Consider the following 25351-nt stretch of genomic DNA (forward strand, 5'->3'; position numbering starts at 1 on the left):
GTCCTGTAAGCCAGTGTGGGCTGGGAAGGTACCGACAGGCATAAGGTGTGGGCACTGCCTAAAGATTTAAAGTGACAGTGCACTTGGCAGTGTTTAAGGTTCTATGGATGATGTGACCCACATGAGTACATATGCCTGCTGTTCTCAAGGAACACCTGCTACAGGTAATTATCTCCTTGTCTGATCTCTTGCCTTCCTTGTGTCCTCTCTCACTTTCCCTAGCCAGTCTTATTGTTCTCTCTTGTATTACTCTCAGGCACAAAACTGCCATGTTGTGGCTAAAAGTGAGGATAACATGATGGGATGATGTTTTTCCTCAAAAACTTGATAATAGCATTGCTTTTGTCATTCTTTGGAGAGCATGATGATAACCTTCCCTTTGTTAATGTTATAATAATATTTCTTTTTGACAGTGGTAGTAATATTTCCTTTGACAATGTGATATTACATTCTCCATTATACTTTGATAATGTTTCCTGTGCAAGATGGTGGCGGTGATTGTCCATTTTTAGTGTGATGATAATATTTCTTATTGACTCTTTTTATAGTGTATCCATAGGGATGTGAAACCAGAAAACATCCTAATAACTAAGCAAGGTGTGATCAAGCTCTGTGACTTTGGCTTTGCCCGAATCCTAAGTAAGTGCAGAATATGAAAGCTGGGGCAGGGGGGATATGAAATCTTGGCTGTAGGATTATATTCTGACCTTAGATAATTATGTTTATTTCTACTAACTGCAAAAGTAGGTGGTACAGCCTCGTGTGAAGGGGAGAAGAGTTTACATAGAGGTACTTCAAACATTTTTCCTTATCTGTCCTGGTGGGCTCTCAATCTATCTAATGTACCTGGGGCAGTGGAAGATTAAGTGACTTGCCCAAGGTGATAAGGAGCAGTGTGGGGTTTGAACCCCTAACCTCAGGATGCTGAGGCTGTAGCTCTAACCACTATGCCACACTCTCGAGTTTCAAAGTACAATTCTTCCCTTTTAAAAAATTTTTAGCACAGTGCTTTTGGTTAATCCAGTGTGGAACTGAAATAGTACTAACAGAACCTTTTGATGCCCCTACAGGAAAGCTCCTCTATTTATGAAGCTCTAGTGATGTCAAAAATGTGCTTCCTTACAAGGAACTGGAGCAATATCACTACAAAAGAGCATGTCAATATATGATCTTGCAGTGATGTACTGCAACAATATCATGTCTACGTTAAAATTAAAATCGCAGAGCGGCATAATTAAAAAAACAAAAAACATCTAAGTACGTTTTGGGCCTAGGGCGCTAGTCATCTAAAGTCAGCAGCGTGCAAAGTCCATTCTCTAAAAATACGTCCAAAATATATTTTTTTGAGAATTGTCTAATTATATGTCCAGCCGTTTGATTGTCCAGACCGCCAAGTCCTCTATCTTTATACCACATTCTTGACCAAAAAATTGTCCTAGTCCAAAACACCTAGAAAAAGATCTTTTGGAATTGGGAGGGGTCAGTAAAGTGATGGGTTGGCCACCCAGACATGGCAATAGAGTAGTGAGGCACCTTGCAGGGCACTGCTGTGAACTTCACAAAAAGGGTGCCACATAAACATATCACCACAACTCCCTTGCAGGTCAAGGTGAGCCCCCCAAATCACCCCCAAAACCTACTATACCCACCTGTCTACCACCCCAATAGCCCTTATGACTGCAGGTGCCACCTCTATGGCAGTACAATAGGATTTGAGGGGATTTTGTTGGCTTTACTTTTTTCACCATGAATGTAGTGGTTAGAATGGCTTATGGGCCTGGGTCCTCCTCTCTATGGTTCACTAGTCTACCCGAGAGAGAACAAGTAGGGAGTGGGACAGAACACGTCAACCCTGGGACAAGCAATCTTGCCCAGAAATAGCTAAGAAGAAAAATTAAATTGAATCAGGTTGGGCAGACTGGAAGGACCATTTGGGTATTTATCTGCTGTCATCTACTATGTTACTATGTTTCATGTAGATCAGATTATATTTATTATATATTTATTTTGTTATTATTTATTACAATTATATTTATTTGACTGTTCCTCGTTTCATGTTTACTATGTTTATTATGTCCATTTTTAATATGGTTTACTTTATTGATATTGTTGTTGTTATTTTATTATACTTTCATGCCATTTGAAATTATACTTCCAATGATATCTTTTATATCTGGAGACCCCTTATGCCATTCCTGCCATCCCTTCCAAGATTGGATCTCGATATCGCACAGTTCCGTGCAAAGGCGCAGCTTTCCCATCAGTCCCTGGTCGTGGAATCCTCGTTGAAAAAAATCTAACCCTTCCAAGGTCTACGCTGCCGTCCCTCTGGGCATGGAAGGACGGACGATGGATAAATTCGGACGCCAGCTCTATGAGAACTCAATGATGGCGAACCGTGTCCTTAATTATAACTTTAATTTCGCCTCATATCTCAAGCACTGCCTGGAAGTCCTGCAGTATTTTCTTCCTGACTTGCCCGCTCGCCATCAGCCGGAGTTCCGCCAACTTCTAGAGATGCTATCCCAGATCCGTCTCTATATGCTCCAGGCCGCGTACGACGCCTTTGAGCTCTCATCTCAGGTCACGGCCTTTGCGGTGGCGATGCGTCGCTTGGCCTGGCTGCGCATTGTGGACATGGACCCCAATTTGCAGGATCGCTTGGCGAATCTTCCTTGTGTGGGGAACGAACTCTTTGATGACTCGAACGAGGCGGCTATGAAACGTCTTTCGGAACACGAACGGTCCTTTGCATCCCTGGTCCGGCCTAAGGCACGAGCCCCTCCTGCTAAGCAGTACAAACTTCCTCCACAGCGCTACCCGCAGAAGTCCACCCCGACTCGCTCCCATCCGCCTCCTCAGCAGCAGCAGCGTCCCTCTAAACCTCAGACGCCTGAGGTGGCAAAACCGGCGCCATCTTTTTGACAATTCCAGTCGAAGCACACCAGTGCCCTTCGTCCATCAGCCTTCCCCCCTGCCTATCGGGGGTCAGCTTCGTCATTTTTATCATCAGTAGGAGTTGTAAACATCCGACTCCTGGGTTCTCACCATAATTTGGGAGGGGTACTCTCTTCACTTCCAGCATGTGCCTCCAGTTTAGCCCCTATGGGAGTTTCCTTCCAACGGGTCGCATCTTCCCCTTCTGCTTTGGGAGGCTCAGGCTCTCTTCCGCCTCCGGACGGTCGAGGAGGTCTCTATGTGCCAGCAGAACTCAGGGTTTTATTCTCGTTTTTTTCTGGTTCCCAAGAAGACCGGGGACTTGCATCCCATTCTGGACCTGAGGGCTCTCAACAAATGTCTGATCAAGGAAAAGTTTCACATGCTCTCTCTTCTGACATTGTACCCCCTAATGCAGTGTTTTTCAACCTTTTTTGGGCAAAGGCACACTTGTTTCATGAAAAAAATCACGAGGCACACCACCATTAGAAAATGTTAAAAAATTTAACTCTGTGCCTATATTGACTATATATAAAGTAATTCTCTTGAATAGGAATCAAATAAACACAAAGAAAGTATTTTATAATGCTGCCACCGCCAACAACACCGTTGGCGGCGGTGGCACTCAAGTGGCTAAAGAGCCGCAGTTTGCCGGCCTAGGGACAACACTGGAGGGTGGCCAGCTGTGCACCCCCTTGGGACGTAAACCCGGGGTGGGGCAGACCGCCCCCCCCACCCTGGTATGCCACTATCTGTACCTCACTCCCTCCCTATGACCAAAAATTCTCCTTTCTTCTATTCCCTGTGTACACAACCATCTCTTTCCCTCCCTTCCTCTCTCCAAAGTCCATGCCTTCTGTGTCCAAACACTCATTCCCTCCCCCACCTCAGCATCTCTTTCCCTCCCTTGCTCTCTCCCAAGTCCATTTCTTCTGTGTCCAAAAACGCATTCCCTCCCCCACCTCAGCATCTCTTTCCCTCCCTTCCTCTCTCCCAAGTCCATTTCTTCTGTGTCCAAAAACGCATTCCCTCCCCCACCTCAGCATCTCTTTCCCTCCCTTCCTCTCTCCCAAGTCCATTTCTTCTGTGTCCAAAAACCCATTCCCTCCCCCACCTCAGCATCTCTTTCCCTCCCTTCCTCTCTCCCAAGTTCATGCCTTGTGTCCAAAACGCACTCCCTCCCCCCTTTTGTGTTCCGTGTTTGCCTACCAGCCCATCTTTGCAACTTTCTCAGCAAAACGAAGCTCAAGCCGCGAGGCTTGTCTTCTGCTTCCTGTCTGCCCTGCCGCACACAAATAGCCGAATGGAAGTATTCTCCGACGTCAGCGCTGACGTCGGAGGGCAGGCTTTGCTTAAGCCCTCCCTTCGACGTCAGCGCTGACATCGGGAAACGCTTGCGATCGGCTATATGTTAGCTGCAGGGCAGGCAGGAACAGAAGACGAGCCTCGCGGCTCGAGATGTATTGAACTCCGCGGGTCCCCCTTCCAGCTCTCTCCTGTCCACGTGGGGCGGACCGCCCCTCTCCCTAGACTGGTGGTACTGCCCTGATGGCGGCCCTGACCGTACGGCACACCAGCAAACATCTCGCGGCACACTAGTGTGCCGCGGAACAGCGGTTGAAAAACACTGCCTTAATGGACGAGGGAGACTGGTTATGCTCCCTGGATCTCAAAGAGGCTTACATCCCAATTCATCTGGTTTCTCGCCAGTTCTTGAGATTTTGGTTGGGGAATCTCCATCTGCAGTATCGTGTTCTCCCCTTCGGACTCGTGTCTTCCCCGAGGGTGTTCACGAAGTGTCTTGTGGTGGTGGCCGCAGCCCTACGGATGCAGGGTTTTCAAGTATTCCCTTATCTCGACGACTGGCTCATCAAAGCGTCGTCTTGACCGGAGGTTATTTCAGCGACCCAACAGACTATTCTATTCCTTCAACGTCCGGGTTTCGAGATCAACTCCCCCAAATCCCAGTTGTGTCCGTCCCAATCTTTCCAGTTCATCGGAGCAGTGTTGGATATGCTTCGTCTCCGCTCATGTCTGCCTCGACATCGTCGGGAGGCTCTTGTCCGCCTTTGCCGGAGTGTGTCTCTTTTCTCCACCATCTCGGCCAAGAGCATGGTGGTCCTCCTGGGGCACATGGCCTCCAATGTTTTTGCCAGACTTCACTTTCGCGTTCCTCAGTGGACCCTGGCCTTGCAGTGGCAACAGTATCGTGATCCGGTTTCCCGCCAGATTGCGGTGACTCCTTTATTGAAACAATCTCTCCGCTGGTGGATGCTCTCTTCTAATCTTTCCAGAGGTTTTCTGTTTCACGTGCCCCATTCGCAGAAGATCCTGACGACGGACTCGTCCGCCCATGCTTGGGGGACTCACCTTGACGGCCTCCGGACCCAGGGCCATTGGTCCAGCGAGGAGCAACGCTTTCACATCAGTCTGTTGGAGCTTCGAGCCATTTTCAACGCTCTCAAGGCTTTCCTTCATCTGCTTCGCGACCACGTGGTTCTCTTTCGGACAGACAACAGGTGGCCATGTATTATGTCAACAAGCAGGGGGGTACGGGTTCCCTGTCTATTTGCCGGGAAGCTCTGAGGATTTGGGATTGGGCAATCCGTTACAACATCTTTCTCAGAGCGGTCTACATTCAGGGCCAGCAAAATTGCTTGGCAGACAAACTGAGTTGCCTTCTACAATCTCAAGAATAGTCCCTCAATTTGTCGACTTTGCGTCAGGTGTTTACTCGGTGGGGTCCTCGCAAGTAGATGTGTTTGCATCCCCCCTCAACCACAAGTTGCCTCGTTTCTGCTCCAGCATTTGCTCTCCTCACCGGCTCGAGGCGGATGCTTTCCTTCTGGACTGGATGGATTTGTTTCTCTATGCGTTCCCTCCATTTCCTCTGATTCTGAAGACTTGTCCTGCTCAAGTCTGTTCACGCCACCATAATTCTGATAGCTCCTCAGTGACCTAGACAACTCTGGTTCTCCCTGTTCCTTCGACTCAGTGCCAGGGAGCCTCTGCGTCTTCCGGTTTTTCCTTCTCTGCTTTCTCAGAGTCAAGGCTCTCTTCTTCATCCCAACCTGCAGTCTCTGCACTTGACAGCTTGGTATCTCGTCACCTAACTGCCTTGTTCCAGTTCTCTCAATCTGTTCGGGATGTTCTCGAGGCTTCCAGGAAACGCTCCACTAGGCAGTGTTATTCTCAAAAGTGGACCAGATTTTCCTCTTGGTGTGCTGCGCTGCGCATGGAGCCGCATTCTTCCTCTTTGGCTTCCGTGCTGGACTATCTGATGCACTTGTCTTGGTCTGGTCTCAAATTAACATCTATTCGAGTCCACCTCAGTGCCATTGCTGCTTTTCATCAGCCGCTTGATGGGAAACCGCTCTCTGTGCATCTCATGGTTTCCTGATTTATGAAGGGTCTTTTTAATGTTCATCCTCCACTCAAACCTCCTCCGGTGGTTTGGGATCTCAATGTTGTCCTTGCTCAGTTAATGAAGCCTCCCTTTGAGCCAGTCGATCGGGCTCATTTGAAGTATCTCACTTGGAAAGTAGTGTTTCTTATTGCTGTCACGTCTGCTCGCAGGGTCAGTGAGCTGCAAGCATTGGTTGCGGATCCACCTTTCACCGTTTTTCATCATGATAAGGTGATCCTGCGTACCCATCCTAAATTCTTGCCTAAAGTGGTTTCGGATTTCCATCTCTTCCAGTATTTTTTCCTAAGCCTCATTCTCATCCTGGAGAAGTGGCGCTTCACACTCTGGACTGAAAGCGTGCGTTGGCTTTCTATTTGCAATGCACTCAGGCTCATCGGACTGCTCCTCAACTCTTCATATCTTTTGATCCGAATCGGTTGGGGCGTCCCGTGTCTAAGCAAACCTTATCCAACTGCTTGAATCTCTTTCTGCTACGCTCAGGCTGGTCTCCCTCTGCAGGGTCGGGTCACGAAGTCAGAGCGATGGCGGTGTCTGTAGCTTTCCTCAGATCAACTCCTGTTGAGGAAATATGCAAGGCTGCCACTTGGTCCTCTCACTACTGTCTGGATACCTTTTCCAGACGGGACGGCCAGTTTGGCCAGTCAGTTGTGCGTAATCTGTTCTCCTAAATTGACAACTCTCCCACCGTCCCTTTTTGGTTAGCTTGGAGGTCACCCACATCTAATATAATAAAATGGTAAGACGCGCATGCGCACTAAAAAAATCGTGTTCCCTGAGCTGTCGCGTTTTTTTTAGTGCGCATGCGCGGGTTGTACGTCACCGATGTTCCTCCTCCACCATGCAACGGAAGCCATGTCCGCCGCCGGCCTTGAGCTACTGGGGGCCGGCGGCGCGAGCCGCACAGCCGGTGCTGAGGCCCCTCCTCCCGCTTTCGCCCTACACGGCGACGCCACACCCGGACCTAAAAAACGCTGAGGCCCGTCTTCCGACCTACACGGCGCCGCCAGATCTGGCACCACAAAACGGCCCTCACATCCGCGAACATGCTTGCCATGGAAACAGAGGGGATCAGGAGCTAAACATCGATTTAAAAAAACAAACAACAGTGCACAAACGACAGAGACACACAGACACTCACAGAAGGACAGGGGGCTAAAGAGACAGATTTTAAAAAATAACAAAACACTAAGGAGAAAGAGAGACACAGGTAAGGAATGCTGCTGGGCAGGGGGAGAAAAGAAGGAGTGCTGCTGGACAGACAGAGCAGGGAAGAGGAACAGGGGAGCAGGGAAGAGGAACGGGGGAGCAGGTAAGAAGTGCTGCTGGACAGGGGGAGCAGGGAATAATGACTGTGGAGCAGGGAAGAAGCTGGACAGGGGGAGCAGGGAAGAGGGACAGGGGGAGCAGGTAAGGAGTGCTGCTTGACAGGGGGAGGTAAAAGGAAGGGAGAAGGCCTACTGCTGGACAGGTGGAACAGGCAAGGGGTGATGGTTGACAGCCGAGGAAAGAGAGAGACAGAAAGCGGTCAAGAGGAGAGAGAGAAAAAGAAAGAAAGAAATAAAGACACACACATCTATTCTAACACCCATTAATGTAACGGGCTTAAAGACTAGTGTAGAGAATATGCTGCCTGCTTGTCCTGAGATAAAGCACAGTTACTTACTGTAACTGGTGTTATCCAGGGACAGCAGGCAGATATTCTCGCAACTCACCCACCTCCCCTGGTTGGCTTCTTTGCTAGCTATCTGAACTGAGGCCACGCTGAGGAGACGCGCGCCCTGACTCGGACAGGAAGGCACACGCGCATGCGTGGTACACTCGCAAGCTTGAAGATCTTCAAGCAAGTTTGCTTGCGAGACTGTCCGCTCAGGGCTCCGTAGATGATGTCGCCCACATGTAGAGAATATCTGCCTGCTGTCCCTGGATAACACCTGTTACGGTAAGTAACTGTGCTTCACAGCATCTTTTAGTATAGCAATTCCATTTTTCATCTTCCTCCCTCCTTTCACTAATATATCTGAAAAAAATTTTGTCTCCCTTTTTTACATTTATAACCATTTGTTCTTCCGTCTTCGCTTTCGCCAGACATTTCTCTCTCTTGGCTTCTTTCAGTTTCACCCAGTAGTCTTTCTGCACTCCTCTTCTTGGTTTTTTTAATATTTTAGGAATGCCAACTCTTTTGCCTTTATTTTCTCTGCCACTAGTTTGGAGAACCATATCGGTTTCCTTTTTCTCTTGTTTTTATTGATTTTTTTCACATAAAGGTCCGTAGCCATTTTTATCACTCCTTTCCGCTTAGACCACTGTCTTTCCACTTCTCTTATGTCCTCCCATCCTAACAGCTCTTTCTTCAGGTTCTCTCCCATTTTATTAAAGTCCATACGTTTGAAATCTAGGAATTTAAGTATCGTTCGGCGCTCTCCACTTTAGCCGTTATATCAAGCCAAACCGTTTGATGATCGCTACTTCTCAGGTGAGCACCCATTCAAACATTAGAGATACTCTCTCCATTTGTGAGGACCAGATCCAATATCGCTTTTTCCCTCGTGGGTTCCGTCACCATTTGTCTGAGCAGAGCCTCTTGAAAGGCATGCACATTCTCCCTACTTTTTTCTGACTCCACAGATGAAACATTCCAGTCCACATCCGGCAGGTTGAAATCTCCCAATAGCAGCACCTCCTCTTTCCTTCCAAACTTTTGGATATCCACAATCAGATCCTTATCAATGTGCTGCGATTGAGTCTGAGGTCTGTAGATTACACCCACGTAGATAGAAGTTCCATCTTCTCTTTTCAGAGCGATCCATATCGCTTCTTCCTCTCCCCAGGTCCCTTGCATTTTGGTCACTCGGATATCGATCTTTACATAGAGAGCTACTCCTCCACCTTTTTGACCATCTCTGTCCTTCCTAAAAAGATTATATCCTGGTATGTTTGCATCCCATCCATGGGATTCACTGAACCATGTCTCTGTGATAGCGACAAGATCCAGATCTGCCTCTAATATCAGGGCTTGCAGATCATGAACTTTGTTGCTTAAGGACTGCGAGCATTTGTGGTCATCGCTTTCCAGCTATAAAATTGTTCAAAAGCCTTCAAATAAAACATCTAGAATTATACGAATAACAGAATAGAAACATATGTAATTGCTTGATAAAAACATAAAAAGTAAAAGAATACACAAATGGTAAACAGTATTGGACCTACCCACTAGGTGTCACTCCAGTGCTGGGAATACAAACTTAAAAAAATCTACCAAAAAGAGTAAAATGCCGAGGCCAGAGAGAATGTGACTGAAAAACGACTTGTATGTGAGCCATAATTTGTATGGAAAGGAAAAAGAAAAGTGAAACTTGTGCTTGATGGACCATTGGTCTGACCCAGTAAGGCTATTCTTATGTTCTTATGAATTCCTGCCTCCCGATACAAGATTATTTAAAGGACGCTGGACTTCCCTGCCTTAAAGGATACCCAGTTGGCTGGGTTGAATGCTCCTCTCACATGTTTGGAAATCCAAAGGGCTATTAAGGGTCTTAAAAGGGGAACCATGCCGGGACTGGATGGGTATACCCCGGAGTTCTTTAAATTTCTCTCTCACTTAGTGCTTAGTATCTGCCAGGGTCATATCCCTGACAGAGATAATACAGCCCTGATAACATTACTATTGAAGCCTGGTAAACCTGACTGCCATCCTGATTCTTATAGCCCTATTTCTTTGTTAAACGTCGGTATTAAAATTTTGGCCAAAGTTTTGGCAGACAGACTGGCAGCCCTTTTACCTCAGTTGATTTGTCCTGAGCAGGTTGGCTTCGTACGAGGGCGTCAATCAGTGCTAAATGTGCAGAAGGTCCTTATGTCTATGTCGTATTGTACCTCGCGGGACATCCCTCTGCTGTTGGTAGGCTTGGCGCAGAGAAAGCGTTTGACCAGGTCAGCTGGCAATATCTCTTTCAGGTATTGGAATTCATAGGTCTTACAGGATGGTACTTACAAGCTTTACGCGCCTTGTATTCTTCTCCTTCAGCCTCTCTTGTAGTTAACGGTACAGTAACGGCTTCCTTCCCTATTTGTGTCTGTGTATCTTTCTGTCTGTCTCTCTCCTTGGCCGCTGTTTGTCTTTCTGTCTCTCTCTGTCGCTTTCTGTGTGTCTGTCTTCTCTGTCTCTTTCTCTCTCTCTCTCCTTGGCCGCTGTCTGTCTTTCTGTCTCTTTCTCTCCTTGGCTGCTGTCTGTGTGTCTTTCTATCTCTTACTGTCTCTTTCTCCTTGGCCGCTGTCTGTCTGTCTCCTTGGTCGCTGTCTTTCTGTCTCTACTTGGCCGCTGTCTGTGTGTCTGTCTGCCTTTCTGTCTTTTTCTCTCTCTCCTTGGCTGCTGTTTGTGTGTCTGTCTGTCTTTCTGTCTCTTTCCCTCCCTCCCGTTCCCCACCTGCGCCCTGCTCCCCTTCCACAGGGAAGTAAATGACTCAGAGGTGGGCAGTCCCTCAGCTGTAACAACAGGCAATCCTGAATGCTGGCTTCCCTGGCAATTCATGCTGGAGCTGGCTGGCAAGAAGTCACAGCTAAATGCCTTGAACAACACTTGCTTGGAAGTCAGAGGGAGCGCCCTCGCTGCACAGCACAATAAGACATTAACTAAGTGGGTAAAGACCTGAGGACCCTTCAAATTTCAGCACTCCTAACAGGGAGCGGCAGTGGTTGTGGCCTTCCGACTCCTAGCTCTGTAGCTCAGTCGCCGCCGCCTCCTTCTCTCCCCAATGTCAGCTGAGAACGTGCGCACGCGCCGCACACACTCCTAACGTGCGCATGCGCCGCACTCTCCAGCATTTCTCTGCCGGCTACGGACGCAAGGAGCCACAAAGATTGAAGTGCGCATGCGCGCTAAAGATATTATTATATAGGATATATCTCTATAATAATCCTCTAAGCGTGCAGGTTTCAGGTTTATTAAAAATTTGATATACCGCCTTATTAAAAATTCAAAGCAGTTTTATATAATACTAGTCTTTAACCCCATTACATTAACGGGTGCTAGAATAGATGTGTGTGTCTGTCTTTCTTTCTTTCTTTCTCTCTCTCTCCCTTTGGCCGCTGTCTGTCTGTCTATGTTTATTTGTTTCTCTCTCCTTGGACACTGGCTGTCTCTCCTTGGATGCTGGCTGTCTCTCCTTGGACGCTGGCTGTCTGTCTTCCTTTCTGTCTGTCTCTCTGGCCTCTTGTGTGTCATTCTTCGTGTCTGTGTCCTTGTGTCATTCCCCCTCCCCCCCAGAGCAAAGCTGTCTGCCCCCAGAAGACCCCTTCCCCTCTCCCTGTCTCTCCATGGCCCCCTTCTGTCTTCCCCCCTCAGATAAAGCTGTCTGCCCCCCAGCACACCTCTCCCTCCAAAGCAGCTCCCTTTCCTTCTCCCTGTCTCTCCATGGCCCCCTTCTGTCTTCCCCCGCAGAGCAAAGCTGTCTGCCCTCCAGCACACCTCTCCCCCAAAGTAGCCCCCTTTCCCTCTCCCTGACTGTCTTTCCATGGCCCCCTTCTGTCTCCCCCCCCCCCTCCGAGCAAAGCTGTCTGCCCCCCAACACACCTCTCCAACAAAAGCAGCCCCCTAGAGTAGATGTCTGTATGTCTGGTTTTTTTTTTATTTGTCTCTCTCTCCTTGGATGCTGTCTTTTGTCATTCTTTGTGTCTGTGTCTCTCCCTGGTCCCCTGTCTGTCCGTCTTTCTGCAATGCCTACCTGCTCCATGGCCCCCTTCTGTTCCTCCCCAACCTGATTGCTGTCTGCCCCCAGCACACCTCTCCCCCCAAAGCAGCCCCCTTTCCCTCTCCCCCTGTTCTGCAATGCCTACCTGCTTCATGGCCCCTTTCTGTTTCCCCCTCCCCATGATTGCTGTCTGCACTCAGCACAACCCTCCCACCAAAACAGCCCCCTTTCCTGCCTGCTCCATGGCCCTTCTTTTTCCTCTTCCCCTCCCTCCATCCATGGTTCCTGCCACCGCTGCCGCTCCTGTTCAAAGCGGCCTGCTGAGGTTCGCGGCCGGCTGTAGCGAACCTCGCAGGCCGCTATCCACCTCAGTAGCTTGTTCCCTCTGACGTAATCGCGTCAGAGGGAACGTGCTACCATGTGGAGAGCGGCCTGCGAGGTTCGTTACAGCCAGCCGCGAACCTCAGCAGGCCGCTTTGAACAGGAGCAGTAGTGGTTGTTGCGGGAAGGGGGGGAGTCGGCAACGTGCAGGCCGCTGTGAACAGGAGCGGCAGCGGCGGCAGGACCATGAGCCCTCCTCCCACCATCCGCCACCAGCGCTGCTCCTGTCGCCCGATGCACCTAACTTGCGCATACGCCTCAAGCCGCGGCCACGGACGGACACAGCACACATGAGGTCCCCACAGGAGATGAGGCGCCGCTGCTGACAGCCAAGGTAGGTGCTGGGAAGAAGACTGGGGACTCACGCATGCGCACTCATGCGGCCACGGAACTACAGATCATGGAAGCACGCAAATAGGAGTGAGCATGCGCGAGTTAGCCTTTTAATATATAGGATAAAAACAGAGTATAATAAAAACATACATTAAAAACAAATTACAAACAATGTTGCAAATAATCAAACGCACTGACTAACATAAACTTACCGATACAAGATGGAGAAGGGCAGAAATACAATTTGTATGAAGAGAAAGAGAGGGGAAGAGGGATCAAAACAATAGGAAGGGGAACTCAGGAGGCTGTACTACCTGATTCGTGCTGTGTCTCTGCATGGCTGTATTCAGCGGCTTGATGAGGCGCGCGCAGCAGCTTACAACGGTGGCGAATCGCATCGGCTTGAGGCGCATGCACCGGCTTGGACGGCTGTCGGTGCTGGAGGAATTTGCTTGGCGGTTTAGGAACGGCTGGAGGGTGTCGTGCCGGTACTGCAGGTGAAAGGGGGCTGCTTTGGGGGGAGGGGTGTGCTGGGGGGCAGACAGCTTTGCTCTGGTGGGGGGAAGAAGACAGAAGGGAGCCATGGAGAGACAGTCAAGGAGAGGAAAAGGGGGCTGCTTTGGGGGGAGGGGTGTGCTGGGGGGCAGATAGCTTTGCTCTGGGAGGGGAAGACAGAAGGGGGCCACAGAGAGACAGTCAGGGAGAGGGAAAGGGGGCTGCTTTGGGGGGAGGGGTGTGCTGGGGGGCAGACAGCTTTGCTTTGGGGGGGAAGACAGAAGGGGGCCACTGAGAGACAGTCAGGGATGGCACACCAGAAAAATATAGGCAGGGGGCCAGAGAGACAAACAGAAAGAAAGACAGGGGGCCAGGGAGAGAGACGGACAGAAAGAGATACAGACAGCCAGCATCCAAGGAGAGAGAGAAAAAGAAAAAAAATACCCAGACAGACAGCGTCCAAGGAGAGAGAGAGAAAGAAAGAATGACAGACAGAAAGAAATACAGACAAGACAGTAGCCAAGGAGAGAGAGAGAAAGAAAGAATGACAGACAGACAGGGGGCCAGAGAAGACAGCCAGCGTCCAAGGAGAGAGAGAAAGGGAAAAAACCCCCAAAACCAGACGGACAGCGACCAAGGAGAGAGAGAAAGAATGACAGAAAGAAAGACAAATAGACAGGGGGCCAGGGAGACAGACAGCATCCAAGGAGAGACAGACAAAGAAAAAAAAACCAGACAGACAGACATCTACTCTAGCACCCGTTAGTGTAGGGGTGTCCAACCTTTTGGCTTCCCTGGGCCGCATTGACCGAAAAAAATGTTTCTGTGGCCGCGCAAACGCTACAGCAAGACAGAAGAGGGAGCCAGCAAGACGGTAAACACCCGGGGGCAGCAATGGAAAACATTGCATTGCCCTTGACTGGGGCCACACAAAATACTTCACGGGGCCGCATATAGCCCTCGGGCTGCAGGTTGTGGACACCCCTGCGTTAATGTAACGGGCTTAAACACTATATATATATATATTTTTATTATTATTTTTTTTTCAATCTATGCTTTGGGTGGGTGGAGTTTTTTAAATTTCTAATACACTTTGTTCAAGCAGATTACCTGACTGTTCTGTTTATGCTGTTTGTTTTGCTCTGTTTGATCACAGATGGTTCTAGACGGTTCACAACAAGTAAGCTGAACATTCAAGAAATATAGAATTCATAAAAATACATCAATTTCTTAAAAAGTGTAAACAGTACATAATTATATTTTAAAAGAGATTAAGGAGCTTTGGTTACAAATTTGTCAAATGGTTGTGTCTTTAATAATTTTCTAAAAGAGTAATAAGATGGGACTCCTGGCATGATTTTACCAAACCAGACATTTATTTTGGCTGCCTGAAAAGAGAGGGTCCTCTCGAGAAATTTCTTAAAACGACACGATTTGACGGTAGGGCTTATTAGAGTGGTTTAAAGAGAAATGGGAAACTAGGTAACCTGGAGACATACCGAAAATTAATTTAAAGCAAATACAGTGGTGCCTCACACAACGAACTTAATCCGTTCCAGGAGCAAGTTTGTTATGTGAAACGTTCGTTGTGTGAAACGCGTTTTCCCATAAGAATACATGTAAAATAAAATAATTCGTTCTGCAGCCCTGTTTTCCCATAAGAATACATGTAAAACAAAATAATTCGTTCTGCAGCCCTACATTTCCCTCCCTCCACCTCACCTTATATGCAGAGTTTGCCAGCTTTCTTTTTCACCCAGCCGCACGCTTTCAAAAAGCTGTGCACGCGCAGCTGCTGAAGTTGATCAATGTTCTCTTCTCCTGCAACTTCCGGTTTCCGGTTGCGTCAGAGGAGAAGATTGAACAACAGAGCATGCGCGCATGTGCTGCTCTTTGAAAGTGTGTGGCTGGCCGAAAAAGAAAGCCGGAAAACTCGGCATCTAAGGTAAGGTGGAGGGTGCTGCTGTTCCCGGCTCACATTAGGAAGCGGCGAGAGTAGTTCCGCCCCCCCCCCCCCCCCCCGGGCCCCTCGGGCGACTTCGTTGTGTGAAACGAAGTTCGTTATAGGGAGCAAGACAAAAAGTTCGTTATGCGCAGCGTTCACTGTGCGAGGCGTCCGTTATGCGAGGCACCACTGTACATGCAAATTTAAATAAAACTCTAGCCTCAATCTGCAGCCAGTGCAGTTTTTGGTAATAAGGAGTAATATGCTCCCATTTTTTCAGACCGAAAATCAGTCGGACTGAAGTATTTTGTACCACTCTTAATTTTTAAAAATTTTTCTTGTAAGTGCCCAGATAGATTATATTACAGTAATCAAGTATACTTAATATAGATGATTGGACTAACAAACGGAATGAAACTTTGTCAAAATATTTCTTAATGATTCGGAGTTTCCAAAGAACTGAGAAACATTTCCTGAGTAACAGATCTATGTGATATTCCAAGGTAAGGTGTCTGTCTATGGTAACTCCCAGTATTTTTATAGTCTGTTCTATAGGATAGTCAAAACCATTCAGATGTATCCTTGTTTCTTTAATCTTGTCATTGGGACTTGAAAGAAAAAATTTAGCTTTTTCAGGGTTTAATTTCAATTTGAAATCAATCATCCAGAGTTCAATCTGGTTCAGAATGGTTGCTATAAAATTTGTAGTCTCGACTGTCAAATAAGTTAATAGGATAACTATAGTGATGTCATCAGCATAAATATAAAACCTAAGCTTTAAACTTTGTAAAATGTTCCCCAAGGATACAAGGTAAATATTAAACAGGGTGAGAGATAAAGGCGAACCTTGAGTAAATTACCCTTTAAGGGTCAATTACTCTTTGGGAAAGGCCTGAACAGTTTTATGGTCAGTGTGCATCACAAGCGGAAGCCTTTACCAGACAGCAGACCTCGAACCTCTAGGAGGTCAAGGCACAGTAATTTTTGGGTCTGAAGACGATGATATCGCCTGTTCTCAGGAGGGCCTTCAGGCCAGAGAGCTTTTCCAAAGTTCAAGGCAAAGATTTGGAGGGGCCAGGAGCTCTCAATCTTCAGGATCCTGCTCCACAGCTGCTTCCAAGGAGCAGTTATGACACCTAGCCACCAGCCGAACCTCCACCCATCAGGGGGAGGTTATTGGCCTATTGGGAAGCATGAGTGGAGATCGCTACAGACCGCTTGTGCTGGATATTATATCTGAGAGGTACAAGCTCAAGTTCTTTTGTCCCCTCCTGGACCTCTTTATGGATTCTCCAGCTGGGAAGCCAGAAAAAGTTGTCACAGTCTGACCAACGGTACAAAGGCTGCTATGTCTGGAGGCCTTAGAGCCCGTACCAGAAGAATACTCTGGCTCCGGCAGATACTCAATATACTTCATAGTGCCTAAAAGAGGCTCAGAAGAATAGAAGCCAATTCTAGATTTCAAGGCAGTCAATGCAACCCTCAAAATACCACGTTTCCAGATGGAGACTGTGAGGTCAGAAATTGCTTTGATGGCACCTGGGAAATTTCTAATCTCGCTGGATTTCACAGCCTATCTGCATATTCCCATTTTTCTAGAGCACACAAAGTTCTTGCTATTCCATGTGCTGGAGCAACACTTCCAGTTTGCAGCCTTGCTTTTGCGCTGGCCATGGCGCCAAGCACCTCCACCAGGATGATGGTGGTAGTTGCAGCACACCTATTCAGAACAGGTATATAGGTGCATCCGTATCTGGACAATTGGCTGATAAGAGCACAGTCTGAATCCAAAGACAGTATGGCTGTGCAAAGAGTGATTCAGCTACTGCAGAGGCTGGGCTGGGTGGACAACTTTCGGAAAAGCCACCTGTTGCTGACATAGATCTTGGAATATTTGGAGTCCAGTTTGACACAAGGGAGAACAAGGTGTTCCTCTCGTAAGCCCGCAGAAAGATGCTCCTGCTTCAGATATGAGAGTTTTGGAACAAGACTGCTCTGACGGCCTGGCATTACGCCTGAATAAGATGTCCCTCCGGGGGTGATTCAGTCCTTTCTAGATCAAGTACAACTCCCAAGCCTCACGCCATCAGAGGCTGATCAGCTTTCTGCACCTATCAGTGGTAATAAGAACATAAGAATTGCCGCTGCTGGGTCAGACCAGTGGTCTATCGTGCCCAGCAGTCAGCTCATGCGGTGGCCCTCTAGTCAAAGACCAGCGCCCTAACTGAGACAAGCCCTACCTGAGTACATTCTGGTTCAGCAGGAACTTGTCTAATTTTGTCTTGAATCCCTGGAGGGTGTTTTACCTTATGACAGACTCCGGAAGAGCGTTCCAGTTTTCTACTACTCTCTGGGTGAAGAAGAACTTCTTTACGTTCGTACGGAATCTATCCCCTTTCAATTTTAGAGAGTGCCCTCTCGTTCGCCCTACCTTGGAGAGGGTGAACAACCTGTTCTTATCTACTAAGTCTATTCCCTTCAATACCTTGAATGTTTCGATCATGTCCCCTCTCAATCTCCTCTGTTCGAGGGAGAAAAGGCCCAATTTCTCTAATCTTTCACTGTACAGCAACTCCTCCAGCCCCTTAACCATCTTAGTCGCTCTTCCCTGGACCCCTTTGAGTAGTATTGTGTCCTTCATGTACGGCGACCAGTGCTGGACGCAATACTCCAGGTGAGGGCGCACCATGGCCCGGTACAGCGGCATGATAACCTTCTCCGATCTGTTTGTGATCCCCTTCTTTATCATTCCTATTAAGGATATGCAGCTGGGTAAGTCAGCCAGTTTGAATGGCTACTCTACAAAGATTTATAAAGTTTTCAAGCAATACCTGGTCAAACTATTGGCTGCCTTCCTTAATGACCTTGAAGAGGGCACGGTGCTCCCTTACTCTTGGCGACTGGTGGAGATCACATTGCTATTGAAACTGGGTCAAGACCCAAAGCATTGTAGCTCATGTCAGCCAATTTCATTGTTGGGGGTTGATTATAAAGTGTTTAGCAAAATTCTGGCCAATCGCTTACAATGTTATATGCCCCAATTGGTCAAGGATGACCAATTGGGATTTGTGAGGGGTCGACAGACCTTTGATAATATTTGCAGGTTGTACCATTTAATCTGGCAAGCCCGATGGGGAGGGGATTCTGCCATTATTCTAGGTATAGATGCCGAAAAGGCTTTTGATAGGGTCTACTGGCCCTATCTATTCCTTCTTTTTTTTTCCATGAAATTTTATTGAAAAATTTTGAAATACAAAAGAGAAAACTCAACATAAGAAAAATTTACAACAAGGTGGATGGAGAAAGTGGGATAGGTATGTGGGATCTCTTGGGGGAAGAAGTTAGGGGAGCAGGTCATTAGAGTGGGCAGACTTAATGGACCATGGCCCTTTTCTGCCGTCATTTTCTATGTTTCTATGAGAAATATATAAATGAGAGGGAGATCATATTAGTCATAGACTCAAATCATCCATCTATTTAACATCAATAGTATAATCATAATATATAGAGGGGAGGAGGGAGAAAGCAAAGGGAGAGAGAAAGAAGGAGGGAAAGAAAAAAGAGGGGAAAAGAAAGAGATGAGATCCCCCAGAGGCCAAAGAGAGAAGGAAATGAGAAAAAGTTTTTGAACATATTAAACTATTGTACTAACAATAATATAGGAAAGAGAAGTTTCAAGTTCAAGTTTTATTACCATTTGATGAATCGCCTATACAAACTTTCTAAGCGATGAACAGCATTATAAAAACAACAGTTTAGCGGACAAACAGCTTTTTAAACAAAAGTAAAAAAACTGACATAATTATAACACTTAACAAATTTCATCTTACAAATGGATTAGGGATAGACATGATGTAAGAGGGTAGGAGGGGAAAAGTTACAATTCTCTCAGGTATGAAAAAAACATAAAAAAGGAAAGAACGAGGGGAAGGGATACATATTAAATTCTAGAGTAAGTTAACGTGTCTCAGAATTTAATTGTTAAAAGCATCATTAAATAAAAAAGTTTTAGAAGTTTTTTAAAAGAAAAATCTTATTCTTTTCTAATATAGTGTGGCAATGAATTCCACAAATGTGGAGCTATAACAGAAAACATGTCATCTCTTCTTGTGCCCACAATTTTCAAGGAAGGGACGGTTAATAGGTCTAGTGATGACGACCGAAGAGAGCGGGGGGCATAATGAGGAATAATCATTCTTGTCATGAATTGTGGTTCATTGAAAGTTAGTATTTTGAATACTAGAAGTAATATCTTAAAGGTAATACGGTGGCTAATAGGAAGCCAATGGGAGTTGATCAATAAAGGTGTAACATGGTTATATTTTTTCGCTTTGTGAATAAGTTTTATTGCAGTGTTTTGGATTATCTGAAGCCTTCTTTTTTCTTTTTGTGTTATATTGATTAAGAGAGAATTACAGTAATCGATTTTAGTTATAATCATAGAATGAATAAGTATGTTAATGGATTTAGGGTCTAGAAATGTAGAGATAGAACGTATCAAACGTAGTTTATAAAAGCAAGATTTAACTATTTGACTAATGTGGTTATGAAATGATAGGTTAACATCAACGATTACTCCTAAAATTTTTAACATAGGTACTGATTCTAGGGGAATATTTATCAAGTAAAAATGAGGATCTCGGCGTTAAGTCTTTTTTCCAAGTGAAAAACATGGTTTTAGATTTTTGTATGTTTAGTGCTAATTTATTAAAGCTTAGCCAATTTTTTATCGTATCCAATTTTTTATTGATTGCTGTAATTTCTTTGTCATTTTCCGGGTCAAATGGGTGGAGAAGTTGAATATCATCTGCGTATGAGAATGAAGTAAAACCATGTTTTTCACTTGGAAAAAAGACTTAACGTCGAGATCCTCATTTTTACTTGATAATATTCCCCTAGAATCAGTACCTATGTTAAAAATTTTAGGAGTAATCGTTGATGTTAACCTATCATTCCATAACCACATTAGTCAAATAGTTAAATCTTGCTTCTATAAACTACGTTTGATACGTTCTATCTCTACATTTCTAGACCCTAAATCCGTTAACATACTTATTCATTCTATGATTATAACTAAAATCGGTTACTGTAATTCTCTCTTAATCAATATAACACAAAGAATAAGGAGAACTAGGGATTTATATGTGTGGCTGAAGAAGGCTATAAAAAGTAAAAAAGGTTTAACAGTGAAGGCGCCCTCGGAATGCGCACGAAGGAGCGAACTAAGGTGCGCGCCTCTGCGGCGTGTGCCGCAGAGAGTCCAACTAAATAGGACATGCGCTAACCTGGTGGGGGGAGGAGTCCGGCAGGTCGCCGCTTCGCTGCGGCAGAAGAGTAGCAGACAAGTTTAACTAGAATTAAAATAAAACAGTGAGTAAATCAAGACAAAACAGTAAAAACAGATTAAAAATAATTTCCACAAAGAGGTGCCAGTTGGTGCAGGAGTGCTGTGATGCAAGGCGTGCACCACAGAGAGTCCAACTAAATAGAACATGCGCTAATCTGGTGGGGGGAGGAGTCCGGCGGGCCTTGTCGAAATGAGGCGGGCCCGCCCCTTCCCGGCCCATCCCCACTAAGCCTAAGGCCTGATTTGTAATGCCGCAATAGACAAGACCATTTAATCTATCTCCCTGTAGAATCAGTAGAATGCGAAAGGATCTTAATGTCATTGCAGCATCTTATCAGTGTAATAATCCCATTTTTCTTACCCACAGCAGGTGAGTATACAGGTGGATAAGACCAGCTAGGGGATATCTTTTTCAATTCACTCTCTGACAAATGGGTTTCTTGGTAAAATATTATGTCAGGGTGGAATTGCTCAGTGTATTGGAGTATTTTGCATCTTTTTAATCGGGTTATTAAAACCTTTCACATTCAAAGAAAAGCAGACAAGAGACATGTTATCCGCTGACTGTGATGTACTCGGATGCAAGAATATACAAGTGGGTATAAAATTTGAGAATAGTGCTGAGCTGTTACAAAAGTGACATAAAGGTAAAATAGAACATAATGTGATGTACTCTGGTGCCATAAATTCACAGTTGGGTAAAGAGAAACATAATTATGAGTTGCAAACCCATAATACAAAAAACTAGATATGTGATGTACTCTGGTGAACCAGTAGACAGCCTGGGTAGAACTGGAGCAGCTATCCTTGGAAGAGAGAAAATGGCCTCCCTTAATATCTGATGGATTAATGTTTACAAGATACATCAATATGGTCAGCATATACAAGTAGAAAAATGACTCATTGTGCAAGATATACATAAAGACTGAATGTGGAAAATAGCAGTCTATCAAACTGGAAGTGAGACAGAATTGGTATATTATCAGAAGCTGATGACTTCGATAAGTCAGAATAAGCTGACTGCTACGATAGTGCATTTGTACAATATAAATTAGATCAGATGGATATACATGGTAGAAAACTTCTGGGCATTGAAGATTACGATATGCTACAGCAGTAACAAATCCAAGACAGAAATTTAACATAATAAAATATAAATATGGGCCTAAGATATTGAATATAAGCAGAAAACATAATAAAAGCATGTTCCAAAGACAGCAGAATAAAGATAATCTTTGTTGCGAGCATATGCACTGAGCATACGTACATTAAAGGAAAGAGAAAATATAATAATATTGTGCTCATGGGTATGTAGTGATTGAGCTGCCAGTTGAAGTCTGGAGTTATTAGATACCAAAGGTAAATAGAAAAAATAATACACTTACATATAACATGCGATCTTGTGCAATTCAAGTTGCATAGAGCACCTACAAGAATGTAAATGTTAGTAAGGGGAAAAAACCCTCTTCTCTCCATGGGTAAGTGAGTAGAAAAAGTAGGACACAAGATCAATCGAAAACCAGCTTATTTAGGATAACTAGAAAAACATCAATGAATAATCAGAATCTATATATATAAAATCGGAGGTATGTATGTGTGTGTGTATGTGCCGCGATCACGCAAAAACGGCTTGACCGATTTGAACGAAACTTGGTATGCAGATCCCTCACTACCTGGGGTGATATGTTCTGGGGGTCTCGCGGCCCACCTGCACACGTGGGCGGAGCTACAAACAGAAAATCAGATTTCACCCATTCATGTCAATGGAAAAAAATGTAAAAAGCTGCCATTCTCACAGTAATTCAAAAACGGCTTGACCGATTTGAACGAAACTTGGTATGCAGATTCCTCACTACCTGGGGTGATATGTTCTGGGGGTCTCGTGGCCCACCTGCACACGTGGGCGGAGCTACAAACAGAAAATCAGATTTCACCCATTCATGTCAATGGAAAAAATGTAAAAAGCTGCCATTCTCACAGTAATTCAAAAACGGCTTGACCGATTTGAACGAAACTTGGTATGCAGATCCCTCACTACCTGGGGTGATATGTTCTGGGGGTCTCGTGGCCCACCTGCACACGTGGGCGGAGCTACAAACAGAAAATCAGATTTCACCCATTCATGTCAATGGAAAAAATATAAAAAGCTGCCATTCTCACAGTAATTCCAACTATAAAACACTTTCTATGACACTATAACCACTAGGGACATCGTTTCTATTCTACCACGGACACCATACATATAGAGTTTGTATGTTCTAACTGTGTTTGTAACTGTTTCCTTCATGCACCCCAGTTCATAATGTTATTACATTACATGAGTACTCACATATGCTGAACTAGGAACACAGGTTCCATTCTGAACCGGGAAAAAACTGCATGGAGTTTCTTTTCAACCTGAGTTTCCACATATTGAGTTGTTTAAATCAATACTGAAACTTTTGGATGCCACTTATTTCAACAGATCTTCCTTTTCAGTTTAAGAGATTGCAAATTCCAGTGATACTTGCATTCTCTATCACAATCAACAAATCACAGAGACAGACTATTACATACTGTGGAGTGGATTTAAGATCCCCCTGTTTTTCCCATGGTCAACTCTATGTTGCTTGCTCAAGGGTGGGTTCACCCAAGAATTTATATGTTCTTGCTCCTGGAGGTGAAACTAAAAATGTTGTTTATAATCAAGTTTTGCGTTAGTTGTATTGTATTCATTTTGTCAAATATTTCACATTATAATTTGAATATTGTACATTTTATAAAGCTGTAAAAAAATAATTTCATTCACCACTATAAAGTATCTTTATTTGAATCCATTTACAGTGTTATTGCTATAATTAAATACCCGTGCAACGCCAGGGCATCAGCTAGAGTGTTATAAACTACATGGCTATGGCATTAGCAGCCGAGCATACCAGAAACAGGAACAGGTGAATAAATGAGCAGCGACTCAACATCGCGGCTAACGATCTCACATGAGGATTTAAAGCATGCTTGTAAAGTCAGGTTTTGTCAATAGTAGTTGGATGCACACTTTCAATAAATTCAGCGAGGTCGGCTGGGTTGGTGTAATCCTTAGTTTTTACGCTTACCGGGCTTTGTGGCAGACATAATCCGGTACTGTATAATATTTGTAGAGATGATTGAAGATAAATTAAATCGATGTTTTCTCGGATTATATATAATTTAGCGCTGGAGCTCAATTACCATGCGTCCATACTCGTCGATGCTCACTAGCGCCTCCCAACAGCAGCAGATTTAAATATTATGATGTCGAAGGAAATCGGGATATGAAGGCCAAAAATAGTTTGTATCACTGACCATATCGCAGTCCAAAAATCATGCACAGGAGTACAGTCAAAAATCATATGTATTAATGTTCCTGGAACAGATTTGCAAGTTCAACATTTATTCAATGGGAGAAGACCGGCCACATGAAGCTTTTGTGGTGTCCAATTTACTTTGTGGTGGAAGAAAAACATGGATTGCAATGAGTTAGTTGAATTAATTGTCAGTATTGTTTTGGACCAAAAGTTAGACCAAGTTTTCTCAGAAAGGGTACAGTTAAGATCCTTTTCCCAAGAACTCTGTAAGGAGAAATGAGAGTTGAATTGGGTATTAATGAACACTTTGTAGATGTTTGATGCTATGTGTCCTTTGAGGGAAAGGAGCGAAAAGAAAGGAACCAATGAGGGAATATTTTTATGTAGTGTAGGAAGAATGTTGGATTTTTTAATTGTTTGAGACAGCTGTAGCCATTGATAGAACGCCGAAGATGATAAGGCATATTTGTTTTGGAGATCAGCAAAAGAAAGTAATTGTAAAAATGACTTGTATATATCCCCAAGGGACCATATCTCTGCTTGGGCCCAATGGGACCAGTAAACAGGAGAATTACCAATTTTGAGAAGTGAGTTATGCCAAATAGAGGGTTGAGCAGAGTTGAGAAAAGATATTTCCAGTAATTTGTCTAGTTTTAATAGACATTGTGTTGAGGCAGCTATGATAGAATTGTTTTTTTTAAGAGGGGCGTCAGCTGTCAGTAACGTTGTTAGAGAGGCAGAAGTAGGAAGAAATGAAAACTCTAGTTGCAGCCAGAGGGGATGATAGTCTGTTGAGGAAGAGAACCAGTGACTAGTTTGTTGTAGGATAAATGCCTTGTGGTACACAGAGAAATCAGGTAGAAATACCCTGGCTTTTTCCATAGAGGCTTTAAGCTTTTTCATAGCAATTTTGGGGGGTTTGGATTGCCATATGAAGGTAGAGATTAGTTTTTCAATTGATTTGTAAAAAAAAGGGAGGAAACGGAGTCGGAATCATGCTGAGCATAAAATTAACCTTAGGAGCCAGTACCATTTTGATCATTTCAATGCGTCCCTACCAAGAGAGGTATAATGGATGCCAGGACTGTAATAGTGATTTAGTGCTTGCTATGGTCTTGTCTCCATTGTGTTTAACAGTGGCAGGAACTGTAATATACAGGTCAATACCTAAGTATCTTATAGATGAGGGAAACCATATCAAATTATAGGGATGGACTAAGTCAGGAAAAGAGTGGACGTTAAGAGGCAGAACTTCGGTTTTCTGATGATTAATTTTATAGCCAGAGAAAGAGGAGTAAGAATCGATTAGGTCAAAAAGAATGGGGATTGATTGATGAGATTTAGAAATATATAGGAGTATGTCATCTCCATAGGCAGTTAATTTATATTCAGAATTACCGTAGGAGATAACGGTGATATTACGATGCGATATGATAGCAAGAAGGAGAGGTTCAAGAGCCAGATTAAAAAGATAGG

The 25351-nt window shown here is 45.0% G+C and overlaps 1 protein-coding gene across 4 annotated transcripts in view; it reads left to right on the forward strand.

Annotated features, from left to right (window-relative positions):
• Positions 1-25351, forward strand: part of CDKL4 (cyclin dependent kinase like 4) — a 175270-nt gene that overhangs the window by 91609 nt on the left and 58310 nt on the right. For 2 of the 4 annotated variants that reach the window (XM_033915109.1, XM_033915106.1), the window contains exons 5-6: positions 549-639; positions 745-789. In XM_033915109.1, the coding sequence (XP_033771000.1) occupies positions 549-639; positions 745-789 (136 nt within the window). The remainder of the gene's footprint in view (positions 1-548; positions 640-744; positions 790-25351) is intronic. The other 2 variants (XM_033915107.1, XM_033915108.1) reach the window with 2 other exon arrangements.

Source organism: Geotrypetes seraphini, chromosome 11, assembly GCF_902459505.1.
Source record: "Geotrypetes seraphini chromosome 11, aGeoSer1.1, whole genome shotgun sequence".
NCBI classification, from domain to species: domain Eukaryota; kingdom Metazoa; phylum Chordata; class Amphibia; order Gymnophiona; family Dermophiidae; genus Geotrypetes; species Geotrypetes seraphini.